At 39.1% G+C, this 15,011-nt stretch overlaps 1 protein-coding gene across 1 annotated transcript in view; it reads left to right on the top strand.

The window, feature by feature from the left end:
• Positions 1-12,565, top strand: part of LOC118399087 (zinc finger CCHC domain-containing protein 24-like) — a 61,910-nt gene extending 49,345 nt beyond the window's left edge. Inside the window, exon 4 of the mRNA XM_052475058.1 lies at positions 4,865-12,565. Within this exon, the coding sequence (XP_052331018.1) occupies positions 4,865-4,978 (114 nt within the window). The 3' untranslated portion in view covers positions 4,979-12,565. The remainder of the gene's footprint in view (positions 1-4,864) is intronic.
• The last annotated feature ends 2,446 nt before the right edge of the window (positions 12,566-15,011 follow it).

Raw genomic sequence — 15,011 nt, 5'->3', positions numbered from 1 at the left:
TGACATGTTCGGAATTCCATGATCAGAAATCTATCATCAGAATACTAAAGCTGCATGAACTGTCAAGTCTAGACACGGCCTCACACTACTCTGAGACACTTTGTGAATATGGGCCCAGAGCTCTGTCACTTAAACTATTAATCTCTCGAAAGCAATAAACTCCAAGAAACAGTTTAACTAGATGTTATAAGTAACTGTCCAAATATGTGACATCCAGAATTGTATTATCATTATCACTGTCATTAAATATTCCTTCATTCAATTAACTTGAAAATGTGTAAATGTTTTGTGTGTAGAATTGAGATGGGAGAAAGAGCTTCAGACGTAATTCCCCAGTTCCAAACATTGCATGTAACTTCCACACTCAATCTAGTCATATTTTCATTTCAACAAATTCAGTCAATTCCACCACTTAAAATACAGTTTTGGCTGCAACTTGTAGTTCCATGGGCCCTGGTCAAAAGTAATGTACTATATAGGGAATAGGGTACCATTTGGGACATAGACCTACCCCGCATACTATGGAAAGAGTATGCACGATTCACTCTTCTAGCAATAATGCTAAATTGGACAGAAAGGAGATGCCTTTTCTCAAGGAGGCTACATCTTCACTCGCTCTGATATTAAAGAGGCAACCTGGTATTGCATTTCTCCAGCCCAATCCCAACAAGTGGCGAGGTGACTGCTTTGTTATTGTTGTTGCTTGAATCCCAGATTGCCCCTTTAAACCATTATTGAAAGAGTGCAAGAAAACTTTATGGGAAAGTGAAAGTAGCTGTTGGGCTCTGCACAGTACATTCTATTGTATTTCTTGATAGTGATGATTGGCCACTTTAGCTATTTCTCCCTCCCAGAGTTTGGGATAATCGCTCAAACTCAAATGTACCTCTAGTCCCTACCCACAATTCTTGCACTTTTTGAGATCTGAGGGTTGGATAGCAAATGGACAAATGGTTATACAGTGTCCTACATAACTATTGGGACAGTGAAGCGTTTTTTTCTTCTTTTGGCTCTATATCCCCATATTTTGATTTGAAATCAAACAATGACTATGAGGTTAAAGTACAGATTGTCAGCTTTAATTGTATGGTATTTACATCCATATCGGGTGAACTGTTTACAGCACTTTATGTACATAGTCCACCCATTTTAGGGGACCAAAAGTATTGGAACACATTCATTTATATGTGTATTAATTATTTGGTCCCATATTCATAGCAAGCAATGCCTACAAGCTTGTAACTTTACAAATACGTTGGATTATTTGGCTATTTGTTTTGGTTGTGTTTCAGATTATTTTGTGCCCAATAGAAATTAATGGTAAATAATGTATTGTGTCATTATGGAGTCACTTTTATGGTAAATAAGAATATAATATATTTCTAAGCACTTCAACATTAATGTGGTTGCTACCATGAGTTCAGACAATCCTGAATGAATCGAGAATAATGATGGGTAAGAAAGGTACAGATGCACAAATATCATACCCCCCGATAAATGTTAACATATTTTAACCCGCAAAACACCCGTCTCAATGTCAACAGTGCAGAGCCGACCCCGAGATGCTGGCCTTCTAGGCAGAGTTGCAAAGAAAAAGCTATATCTCAGACTGGCCCATAAAAATAAAATATTAAGATGGGCAAAAGAACACCGACACTGGACAGAGGAACTCTGCCTAGAAGGCCAGCATCCCGGAGTCGCCTCTTCACTGTAGACGTTGTTTTGCTGGTAATATTTCATGAAGCTGCCAGTTGAGGACTTGTGAGGCGTCTGTTTCTCAAACTAGACACTCTAGTGTACTTGTCCTCTTACTCAGTTGTGCACCAGGGCCTCCCACTCCTCTTTCTATTCTGGTTAGTGCCAGTTTGCGCTGTTCTGTGAAGGGAGTAGTACACCGCGTTATACGAGATCTTCAGTTTCTTGGCAATTTCTCGCATGGAATAGCCTTCATTTCTTAGAACAAGAATAGACTGAGTTTCAGAAGAAAGGCCTTTGTTTCTGGCCACAAATGCTGATGCTCCAGATACTCAACAAGTCTAAAGAAGGCCAGTTTTCAGCTGTGCTAACATAATTGCAAAAGGGTTTTCTAATGATAAATTAGCCTTTTAAAATTATAAACTTGGATTAGCGAACACAATGTGCCATTGGCGCATAGGAGTGATGTTTGCTGATAATGGGCCTCAGTATGTCTATATAGACATTCCATTCAAAATCAGTCGTTTCCAGCTACAATAGTCATTTGCAGTGTTTAACAATGTTTACACTGTATTCCGGATCAATTTGATGTTATTTTAATGGACAGAATTTTTTTCTTTCTTTCAAAAACAAGGACCTTTCTAAGTGACCTCAAACTTTTGAACGGTAGTGTACGTTTTTTCAAGTCATGTTTAAAAAATGATCTGAGCGGTCGATCTCGGCCTGCATTTTGAATCAGAAAGTGATCTTGGCTCAGAAAATTTAGGTTACCACTGGTGTAGGGGACTAGGCGCACAAGTGCATAGGGGATAGGGCATAGGGGCTAGGGGTTGCTTGCTGCTTTGGATTTGGACATACAGCTACATTAGGATTTGCATGGATCTTCATCCATTCTTCAATGCCATTGAGGGTTCTACTGTACTGTAACTATGGTCACGGTCACGGTCACAACACCATATTATGATAGAATGCTTCAAGCAATATCAGGTGACTTCATCAGATCAAACCGATGATGAGAATGTATTAAATCACCATTAAGCGCAGCATTCACAGTGATTATTCTCACCAAAGTCAGTCTTTTAAAATGGCAGAGAAAAGTATGTTCGATGGAAACAGCTTGTGGGAAAAGCATGCTCATTTCTCTCTGTGTGTGTGTGTGTGTGTGTGTGTGTGTGTGTGTGTGTGTGTGTGTGTGTGTGTGTGTGTGTGTGTGTGTGTGCGTGCGTGCGTGCGTGCGTGCGTGCGTGCGTGTGTGTGTGTGCGCTTGCATGTGTGTGTGTGTGTGTGTGTGCGCTTGCATGTGTGTGTGTTGTGGCTAGCGCCACACTCACAGGAAAATTCCACACATTTGCTATGTCACCCACTTCACATATTTCCCCCTGTCAGCGTTTGAGAATGAACCACTAACCCCCAGGTACTGCAGACACACACACACACACACACACACACACACACACACACACACACACACACACACACACACACACACACACACACACACACACACACACACACACACACACACACACACACACAGAGCTTGGCTCCAACAGAAAGGACTGAGGGAAATGAATTAAACATTGTGTATTTTTCTTATCTTCCAACGTTGGTATCTGATTCCCAGATACGCTTTAAACTGCAAGTCTTCATGTCCTCAACAGTTCCTGTTAGGTGGTGAGGTATAAAGCTATCCTGACCTGAGCCCTGACCTTCTAAATAGCATCAAATAGCACATTAGTCCCAGGAGTCTTTGACTGGTTCAGGCTCAAGATCAGAGTGAAACAATAAGATCAACCATCACAGATGAGTTACCTTACGTTATAGTATTCTAGACTGTCTATGTGCTTCCATAGTTTTCACATTTCATGACTTTAAGAGAGGCATCCGGATATCTATAGCCGGATGGAATCTAGTTTTGGATTGAAAAATATGTGTGGCATTCATTCAAAATAAACTAATCATAAAAACAGTTTTATCCATTTAATAAATACACAGACAAACCGGACAGATTGCAGTCCTTCAGTCCAAAACCCAAGATATTTAACTATCAAATAATTTTTCCAACGAAACATATACTTTGTCATCAAGTACATCCTATTTTGGAAGCCAAACTTAACATTGTGGGTATGTTTGATATGTATTTCATGTTATTATCAATAAGCCTTTAAAGCTAGTGGCAGATAGTCAAGGCGAAGGCTGGCTGCATTGTCTTCTTGCTCTGGTCCTTGGCAACCTGGGCCTTTATCCATAAAGTGTCTCAGAGTAGGAATGCTGATCTAGGATCTGATCTGTTCTGTGCATATCATCATATTCATTGTGATCTAATAGGAAATAGGAAGCCTAGATCAGAGACACTTTATGAATACGGGCTCTGGTTTTGACAAGTTATAGAATCAGTCTGAGACTGTCGGTCTGGACAAAATAACAGTATCATAACAAAAAACTCTGTAACAACAATGGGTGGGAAAGCAAATGATTGCTGAGGGATTGTATGTGATCGACATCCAACAAACCGTTGGCGCTGAACGATACCCTCTGTTGTCCTTCATATACTTTCCAACAAACCATTACTCCCAGTGGTGTAGCTGGTATTTTCATGCAGGTTTATATCAGCAAACATGTGCCTTGGACCTCTTTCTGGAATTATAGCATGTAGGATGGGGCTTTGGTCAAAGGTAGTGCACTACATAGAGGACAGGTTACCATTTGGAACGTCGACTCTGTCATTATATTGTGTTAGCGAGAGAAGGAGATCTGTTAGGGTTATTTGCCTCAGCTCTGACACCAATAACAGAAACTACACTGACTCCAGGTCTGAAAAAATCCAGAGTTAGTTCTTGTGGCCTGAGATTTTGGAATACAACAGAGCTGGTTTGAGTCCCAAACAAACTGCTGGCAGATTGAAGGCTTTGTGTTGGGTGTGTGTGTGTGTTTGTTTGTGTGAGTGTGGGGTGAATTGTCAGTGTGTGGTTAGCACCCAGTATACTGTAGAACTGAGGTTAACTCTTCCCCCTGTCATGTTATCACCATTGCAAACGTTTTATATAGTGTGTATACTTGTACGTGATGAGTCTCACTCTTCTCTACCTCCCTCCCTCCCTCTCTGTCATCCATCTTTCTCTACCCCCTCTCCCCATCTTTCTCCCTACGTAACTCTCCTCCCTGTTAGCGTCCATTGGAGAAGCCTGATGGCCTGGACGTCTCAGACCAGAGTAAGGAGCACCCTCAGCACCTGTGTGAGAAATGCAAAGTCCTGGGCTACTACTGCCGACGCGTGCAATAACACCTTAACATATACTCCCACCCCTTGCTTCAATCCTCCCCTCCCTCTCATCCATCCATCCTCCTGCTCCTCTCCCCATCTCCATCACCTGTTCCTCACCCCTTCCACTCCTCCTCCCCCTCCCTCTCATCCATCCATCCTCCTTCTCCTCTCCCCATCTCCATCACCTGTTCCTCATCCCTTCCACTCCTCCTCCCCTCCCTCTCATCCATCCTTCCTCCTTCTCCTCTCCCCATCTCCATCACCTGTTCCTCAACCCTTCCACTCCTCCTCCCCCTCCCTTGTTCCTCCTCCCATCCCCTCTCTGAATTAGTCGTTAAACCTCCTTTTGGGGAGGTTTGTCACTAAACACAGTTCCTGGTCATTATCCCTACACCTACTGGCCCTTTCTTAACAGTAAAGGAGTGAGAGAAACTGATCCAAGACCTGTACTTAGTGATTAAAAGCCCACAAAGTGCTCTTTCTAAACAGTGATAAAACCCCACAAAGTGCTCTTTTTAAAAAGTGAAAACTTGCCTAAATAATTGTATGTAAATATCCTCAATCATGACAGGGCCTTGTAGCCTTGTGTACCCCACGCAATGTGTGTGTGTATAATGTGATATTGTTCTCACTGACAGTATTGCCCTCTCTTTGGTTTCATTACCTCACTTTGGGCTCTGTTGATTTTGTGGTTACAGAAGCGTTTTCCCTGCCAAGTGAAGTGTGTGTGGATGTTCTGAGTATTAAAACAGACAGAGACAGGGCTTCTAGTGATGGTAATGTAACAAAGGTCCCTAAACCTTCTATCGTCATGAGCTCAAGTCGGGGTCAATGTCTGGTCAAATGTCAACCTATACATTAATAACTGTGAATGAATTATGAATTGATTATTGATTGATTAACTGAGGGATACCGCACCATACATCCCTGGCTTACATGTTATATGTGGTGTATTTATTATTTGTCGTCTGTTTGTCTGTTGTGCAATTTTAAATTGATTTTAACTGGGATATATACAAGTAACTGTCAAAATCTAGGAAACACCAACATAAAGTGTCTTAATAACAGGGCCAGAGCAGCTTCAATGAACCGTGGCATAGATTCTACGTGTCTGGAACTCTATAGGAGGGATGCAACACCATTCTCCCATGAGAAATTCCATCATTTGGTGTTTTGTTGATGGTGTTTGAAAACGCTGTCTCTGGTGCCACTCCAGAATCTCCCATAAGGGTTCAACTGGGTTGAGATCTGGTGACTGAGACTGCCATGGCATATGGCTTTCATCGTTTTCTTGCTCATCAAAACATTCAGTGACCACTTGTGCCCCGTGGATGGTGGCATTGTCATCCCATGGTAGCCAAAATAATGGCAAAAATCATGGCCTGCCCAGCATTTTTATACATGACCCGAAGCATGATGGGATTTTAATTGTTTAATTATCTCAGGAACCACACCTGTGTGGAAGCTCCTGCTTTCAATATACTTTGTATCCCTCATTTACTTGTGTTTCCATTATTTTGGCGGTTGCTTGTATATGAATGTGTAATAGTATATGTGTGTATGTTTTTATATCAAAGTATTATTGTGTAACTGCTTCTAATTGTCTATAGAAACTACTTTAGGTTGAGAATCGTTCTTCGTTTAGATGTAGTACCGTGATAATAACATTGATGTTTTGTATTTAACATGCTATGCATTTACGTCAGCAATGAAATTAGTGTTTAGATATTATTCGAGATTTACAAATTGACCAGCTTTGAAATTTCTTGTCCAAAGCCAAATGCAATAAGAGCAGTTTCTGTTATGATAAAGACTGAATATCCAGTTCCTCTTAGCCAATATAACATTCATATTTAGACTCTCAAGTGTTAGATTGAACCTATCTGCAATGCTGTAGTCTTTTTTTGCCTAATACTTTACTTCCAAATAATCATTTTATTATTGTAATGAGTTCCTTGAAAAGTAATTCCGTCCTGTACTCTATGTATGCAAACAATATTCTTATTAAGGACTAAACTTCAGTAGTCTATTTGGTGTAGGATGCCGGTAGATTGACATGGTGGATTTTAGTTGATTAGAACTGGTATTTAATCTGGTATATACAGTAAATAAGTCATCCTTATGCATTTCAAAGTGGTTTTATAGTATACATATACCATTTGCAAATTCACATCTTTTTTTAGGACTCACACCTGGCCAATAGAGTTGTTCCAATCTTGTAACGCTACTTTAAGAAAGCTTTATTTACCTAGAAATATGACAGTGAATCTAACTAATATCTTTTTCCAAGGGGTTTAACTCCTTCATAGTGTGTCAAACAGGTGACAGCAGTAAAGGATGTCTGGGGAGAGAGAGAGGTGAAGGGATGTAGGTAAGATGAATATAATGTTTGGTGAAGAAAAAATAAGTGGGAAAGTTGTCTTGTAACAGACATAGCCATGTTTTGTTTATCAGAGGAGTTTTGTAAGTGTGATGATGGATTAAGTTTACGTTTCTGTGTGTTTGATACCACATCATGATTTAAACATTAAATAATGTCTTTAATAGAGGAGGTAACTAACCATTATCTCTGTTTTCAAAGATCTAGGCCTATACTTTAAACTTTATCGTTGGAGAATCTAGAGGGAAGAATATCTTTGATCTAACATTTTGTAATGTTAGGTTTAGTTGTATTTTAGCGATAGAGGTTATTGACACTTTCGGAACATTTATGTTGTGAGTATAGCTGAGAGAAGTTTGCTACCAATTTTCAAAGCTGAGGTGTATTTTTCAAATCAAAACACATTAGTTTCTCAAATATTTAGAATGTGTTTAATGGTTCTATAAAGGTTGAATTAATAGTTGTATATTTTATATTATCTTAAAAGTACCAATGTGCCTTGTAAAAAGAGAATAATTATTTTGAAAAATTTGAAGGAAATGAAATAAGAGGAGAATTGAACTTAGTTTAGAACTGGATTAAACTAAGTAACTCTGAGGTAGTGTTTTGCCAAGTTTGATGCAAGTTCAAGATGTGAATACAAATGGGAAAACAAATAACCTTACCCCATTAGAACTGAGAAGTTTCAGCTGGCTAATGTCTTCCTCTACACCATTTCTTTTAGTTTGGATGCAGACAATCACCCACACTGTAGCTAGTCTGTTACCATGGAATCAACAACCATGTTATTTTGAAGTCAGTACACTAATGTGAATGAGGTTTTCACTAAAAGCTGTATACCTCATCCTCCTTCTCCGGGATTAAATCTGATCTCATTGGGGCTTTTAAAGGCAATTTCCGATTGAGACGATATGCAGTGTTTACTGTGAATGGGATCTCCACAAATGCGCAAATATTTCCTCTAAAAGCTGCAATGCCTATAACTCGTGATCGGATTGAATCCCGCCCTTGACATGATAGTCTGTTTATGACTTAATGATTGATTTAACAAACACAAGTAGGAGTTTAGTCTGTTGTCTTACATACAATGGGTGGATACTGAACAATGCCTTATGCATCAATTGTCAAAACTTGGACATCACACTCAGTTGGTTTTAGTTATATGGGGAGGTGAAGGATAGTTAGCCTGTTTCCAGATCTGTTTGTGACTCTTGACAACCCCTATAGTCATTGTGACAGCACAATTAGATCTTGAACCAGCCTACAGGATAGTAGTCTACTCATAAAATATTAGGCTTTATAATAGCGAGGAGATGCATCATAGCCATTATATGGATATTGTATTATCATCTGAACAAAAATGTTTTTTTAATCATATTTGATGTGAATCGTATTGATGTTGAGGGTTTTGTTCGTTGATTACAGGTCATAGCAGATTATTATTTTCTCCCCACATAATGTTGGGATCAATTCTATATTTTCAGTACTGTAGCTAATACAATTGATCTGTTTCTCTGTCATATCTAATAAGTGTTATAAAACCAACTACAACCGAGCAGAACACTGCTGATATCCTATCTTTACAATATATTCTAGTCTTTATTCTCTTCCCAACAGTAGTGTATGTTTCCATTAGCCATCTCCGTTAGCTTGGGTATTAGCCAACTAAACCTAGGCCTAGATTCAATCAGCTGCACAGCTAATGTGTTGAAGGAGTCGGAGGTATAACTGCATTGGAGCTGTCCAATCAGTGAGCAGCTGCTCTTGATCATTGTCACGAAGCCACACCCATCCCACTTGCGTTAGAAGATCAGAACGAGAAAGTGTAGGCTATATAGATTAAATAATTATGCTCAAATTGAAAATCATTAAAATAAATAATGAGGGCCTCCCGAGTAGTGCAGTGGTCTAAGGCCACTAGAGATCCTGGTCCGAGTCCAGGCTCTGTCGCAGCCGGCCACGACTGGGAGACCCATAGGGTGACGCACAATTGGCCCAGCATCGTCCGGGCAGGGCGGGTGCAATGCACGTGGACACGGTCGCCATGTGTACAGTGTTTCCACCGCGGTTGGTTTCTGAGTTAAACGGGCATTGTGTCAAGAAGCAGTGCGGCTTGGCGGGTTGTGTTTTGAAGGACGCATGGCTCTCGATCTTCGCCTCTCCGGAGTCCGTACGGGAGTTGCAGCGATGGGACAAGTCTGTAACTACCAATTGGATACCACGAAATTGGGGAGAAAAAGGGGTAATATATATATATATTTTTAAATTAATAAAAATAAAAAAGATTTCTATCAGCCTAATCGAGGTGTAGATTACATCTCACATTCCAGTCTTCGACTTTGTGAACATGGCTGCATGGGATATCTCTTACTGCGACTCTTTCCAGCCAATGGCAATGCCATTTTCCACTTCAGGTACAGTATAATTCCAGGAGCGGCTTGTGGATTTGACAACTCTAACTCCGTTCCACCTCCGACACTGCCAAAACAATTGCTATGCGGATGACAGCTAAAGCAGATCTAATTGAATAGAACCCCTAAAGTGCTAATACTGATCAAAATCGATATGCATTAGGCTTATGAGTGCTCTGACTTTAAGGAATATAAGGATAAGAATATCCTTAAGAATATAAGGAATGTCATGAAGAATATAAAGAAAATATAAAATTGCCCAATATATTTTTGTGGGATAGTCTGATTCCGTCCAGACCAGTTTGTGAAGAAGCCATGTGTTTGAGATGGCATAAGGAGCCAATGGAAGCAGTTCATACAATGTGTTTATTGTATTTAAAACGTATACAAATGCTTTTTCAGATGTGTTTTTTTTGTCTTGAATTTAGGGCTGTATTCAATCCGTATCGTGGAAGTATCTCAGAAGATCAGCGTAAAAATGTAATGGTAATTTCTGATTGAGCCGACATAATCAGCGTTTAACGTGAATACAGTCTCCACGGAGCTTCCGTGATGCTTCTGCGATACTGATTTAATCCAGCCCTGACATATACTTGATTTTTCTAGTTCCTTTTCGGTATGGGTTTGTTATTTTCTATGAAAGATTTGTGTATTTTGGAAAAAATACTTTATAGATTAAAAAAAATAAAAAAATCTTTATTTTTCCCTCAAAAATACATTTTACAACTGACTGTTTTATGTATATATTAGATGGCCATAATTTTGAAGGATCTTAGCTCTGAAATGTAATGCAATTTTGAAGCTTTCAATGTGAAAAAGGGCCTATATTGCTGAGAAACAAATAAAGCTGGGAGTTTTTTTTGTTGATGTTTTACAATGACCTGAGGGGTTAATCCGACAGAAATATTTATGAAAAGATTTTTTACAACACGTTTTTTAAAATATAAAATAAGCAACAGCTACACTAAGAAGAAAATATTGAACTACATAGATTAAAAAAGTTGGTACATAATTATGAATACCCTTTACTCAATTATAAGCCATTGTGTGTTTTTTTTGCGGTTAGAAACTTTATCAGTATTGCATAACCCAGAATGATACCCAAGTGCTTTAACTAATGTCAATGAGTTACAATTTGTGTCCTCTGAATAGCATGCATTCATGTTGTATTACGAGTATTGCATTGTTATGAAAATGGCAGACATAATGACCAATGTTTTGTTATTACAATTCTATATCATTGATTAAGATGTTACTAGGTTAAGCAATAATACTGTTTTGTTAACATGCAGAAGAAATCATCTTTATATTTGAATGACTGATACTCGCCACTATATAAGCACATTCAACTATGAGTTCTAGTTTGCCAAAGCAGCTACAACAAGGACATATTGTGAAATAATTATTTTTATTCATAGTGTAGTAAACCTGGACTCGGGGGTAGACTTAACATAGTAAACATAAATCTGTCTCCTTCTGTGTAGTATAATATGTTATGTTTCGTATGGTATGGTAAGTCGCTCTGGATAAGAGCGTCTGCTAAATGACTTAAATGTAATGTAAATGTAATGGTATGTTACAAATTCCAATTTGTTGTGGGTAATGTTAGCTAGGTGGCTAACTGGCTATAGTTAGCTAGGCTAGGGGTTCAAGTTAAGGTTAGGGGTTAGGTTAAAGGGTTAAGGGAAGGGTTAGCTAACATGCTAAGTAGTTGAAAAGTTGCTAATTAGCTAAAACTGTCCGTGATGAGATTCGAACACACAACATTTGGGTTGCAAGATGTTCACGTTATAGGTTAGGGGTTAGGTTAAAGGGTTAAGGGAAGGGTTAGCTAACATGCTAAGTAGTTTCAAAGTTGCTAATTAGCTAAAACTGTCCTTGATGAGATTCGAACACGCAACCTTTGAGTTGCTAGACGTTCACGTTATAGTAACCTTCTGTCTCATGTAGCCATACCAAACGTAACATGTCATACTAATTTGAGTGTCCTGAATTTATATTTAATATGTTACGTCTAGTCTATGAGACCAGGCTGTAGTTCAGAGTGTAACTTGCGTCTGTTAATCAAGTTTGTGAGACAAAATTACTATTATAGAGTTTGCATGTGCATGTGTTTTGATTTTAAATGAAAAATGTGTATTACTTCGTGCAATGTATTTAATTTTAGCACTGTAACGTAGTTGGCTACATACTGTAATGGGCTATATAGAGTCTGTCCTTAATAGCACCCTATTCATTTTATAGTGCACTACTTTTGACCCAGCACATAGGGCTCTGGTCAAAAGTAGTGCACTATTTCGAGTATAGGGTACCATTTGGGATATATAATAGTCTCAGCATTCTCAACAACTTCAAATTGATTGTTACTAGTCATAAAAATGTATCGTTCACTGATAGTGTATACCATTTTATACATACTAACTGAATGTAGTGTTTTAACACTTAAGTGGTCGATTAGACATTCATGTTTGTTCTTTGACGTCTGTAACGTTTTGAGATTGTATGCTATAATTGGATTGCGTGAGTTAGGATGATGAGTGAAAAGTTGTTGTGGAAAAAGAAAATAACACTTCTGTTGCAACATGTCCCTGAAATGGCATTCCCAAATGTGCCTTATTTGTTAGTTAAGAAAACAACAAACTACTTTCCCACTGGGCACAGACGTCAATTCAACGTCTATTCCACGTTGGTTCAGCGTAATTTCATTGAAATGACATGGAAACCACGTTTATTCAACCAGTGTGTGCCCAATGGGTTAGAGCTTTAGTGCTATTAGGAATTTTGATGAATAAAATAAATGTTACATTCGAAACATTTGGATAGTGTTCTTTTTCAGTGCATTGTTGAATTTGTACTATTCAATATACTGGCGTTGCTTCTTAGTTCACCTCGCCCACTGAAAAGCTAGATAGAATTTCACCATATTGCTTAAATAGAACTATCCAATCCACTCAAATCTACACAAGTACCCAGGGGTTAGGGATCAGGGGCTACAATACAACAATACAGCTTTAGGGCTCTATGCAATCCGTAGTGCTGAAGATCCGCTTTTTAGCACAATTGACAATTATGTTCCCGTGGTCGCGGAGACTGTATTCATGGTAAACATTGCATACTGTATGCCGGCTCAATTGGAAATTACCTTTACATTTTAACCTAGATCTTTCACGATACTTTGGCGATACAGATTGAATCCATCCCTTATTGTCCATATGTTACAACGAATAAACAGACATTCTACTCAATGGTGGGGCTCAGGGCTGGTTCAAATACTGTTTCAAATACTTGAAACACTGAGTGTTTGCTCTAGCCTACCTCGAGTGTCGATGGACATGGTTTGATGGGACTTTTCGATGGTCCATTAAGCCAGGCAAGCTCAATAAAGCACAGATCAAGTATTTCAAATAGTATTTGAACCCAGGTTTGGTCTGCACTGCGGAGGTCTGCTGGTTGTGTAAAGGAGGAGGACGATGCCTCAGGAAGCTGTTGTCAAGTCCTGGAGGTCCTATTCTAGTTCAGACTAGTGTTGAAAAGATCTGGGGAAAGTGACTGGTTTATTTCAACGCTTATTTCAACACTTTTACTATTACATTGTCATTTGTATGAGTTATCAAGACTTCCAGTTCTGTACTCATAAAACCTTTTCTCTAAACTTTGTTTCTCTGGGTCATTTACTCTAAATTAGTGAATATAAACCAGATAATAAAATGCAAATAGTTTTACCAAAGCTGTGGATAGGTTTTTTAACGAAGCCTACAGACTAGATCAAAGCACACATTCATGCTCGCTTCATGATATCCACTGAGTGTACAAAACATTAAAGACATCTGCTCTTTCCATGACATACTGACTAGGTGAATCCAGTTGAAAGCTATGATCCCTTATTGATGTCACTTGTTAAATCCACTTCAATCAGTGTAGATGAAGGGGAGGAGACAGGTTAAAGAAGGATTTTTTAAGCCTTGAGACAATTGAGACATGGATTTATGTGTGCCATTCAGAGGGTGAATGGGCAAGACAAAAGTGCCTTTGAACAGGGTATGGTAGTAGGTGCCAGGCGCACCAGTTTGTGTCAAGAACGGCAACACTGCTGGGTTTTTCACACTCAACGGTTTCCCGTGTGTATCAAGAATGGTCCACCCAAAAGACATCCAGCCAACTTGACACAACTGTGGGAGGCATTGGAGTCAACAAGCGCCAGCATCCCTGTGGAACGCGTTCGAAACCGTGTAGAGTCCATTCCTGACCAATTGAGGCTGTTCTGAGGGCAAAGGGAGGGTGCAACTCAATGTTAAAAGGTGTTCCCAATGTTTGTTATAGTCAGTGGAAACGCATGTGATACAAGAACTTAATTGCTTGTAATGATTGTAAACATCTTATTGTTTAACATGAGTATATAAGTACACTCTTAGAAAAATAAGGTGCTATCTAGAACCTAAAATGGTTATTTGGCTGTCCCCATAGAACCCTTTGAAGAACCCTTTTTGGTTCCATTTAGAACTTTTTACATAGAGGGTTTACACATAACCCAAAATAATTCTACATGGAACCAACAAGGGTTCTCCTATGAGGACAGCCAAAGAACCCTTTTGGAACCCTTTTTTCAAAGAGTGTAGGGCTAGGGCACTGGTCGGAGTCTGTCAAGCCAAGTTTCCATGCACGGGCTTGGACACACATTCCAAATAGCAAACACTTCACAAGAGGGTGGGGACCCAAATTATATTAAGTTTGTTATAACATCCCTAGCTCAAACATAGAAGCGGGGATAAAGTGTCTCTATGGCAACAATGTAATTTGAGAATTCAAACAAACGGTTGGGAAGTCAGAGCGCATGGTTTCGTTTAAGAGCCATGGTAGCTATTTCACGTTCGGTTCATTATTTACTTTCATAAAGTATTAGCTTGATAAGCATCACCACCACCTAGACACATAGGCTGTGTTTAGACAGGCAGCCATATTCGGATAATTGTTTCACTAATTTGTATTTTAACCAATCAGATCAGATCTGAAAAAGATCAAAAGTGATTGTTCAAAAGACCAATTGGTTGAAGAAATATCAGTATTGGGCTGCCTGTCTAAATGCAGCCATAGTCTGGTTTTTCAGTCTCTGCCCTGGTCACTCACTGAATTTCACCAGGGGAGAATTGTTTGGTTTACAATAAAGACATTAGAGCTAGAATCGAGGGAAGAACTGAACAATAGAAATATAGTAACTACAATCATAAATATAATGTTTACATCATATTTCTATGGTAAGAAC

The sequence above is a fragment of the Oncorhynchus keta genome, chromosome 2 (assembly GCF_023373465.1).
Source record: "Oncorhynchus keta strain PuntledgeMale-10-30-2019 chromosome 2, Oket_V2, whole genome shotgun sequence".
Lineage (NCBI taxonomy): Eukaryota > Metazoa > Chordata > Actinopteri > Salmoniformes > Salmonidae > Oncorhynchus > Oncorhynchus keta.
Note: the sequence above shows the minus strand (reverse complement) of the source record. Positions and strands in the feature narration are given on the sequence as shown.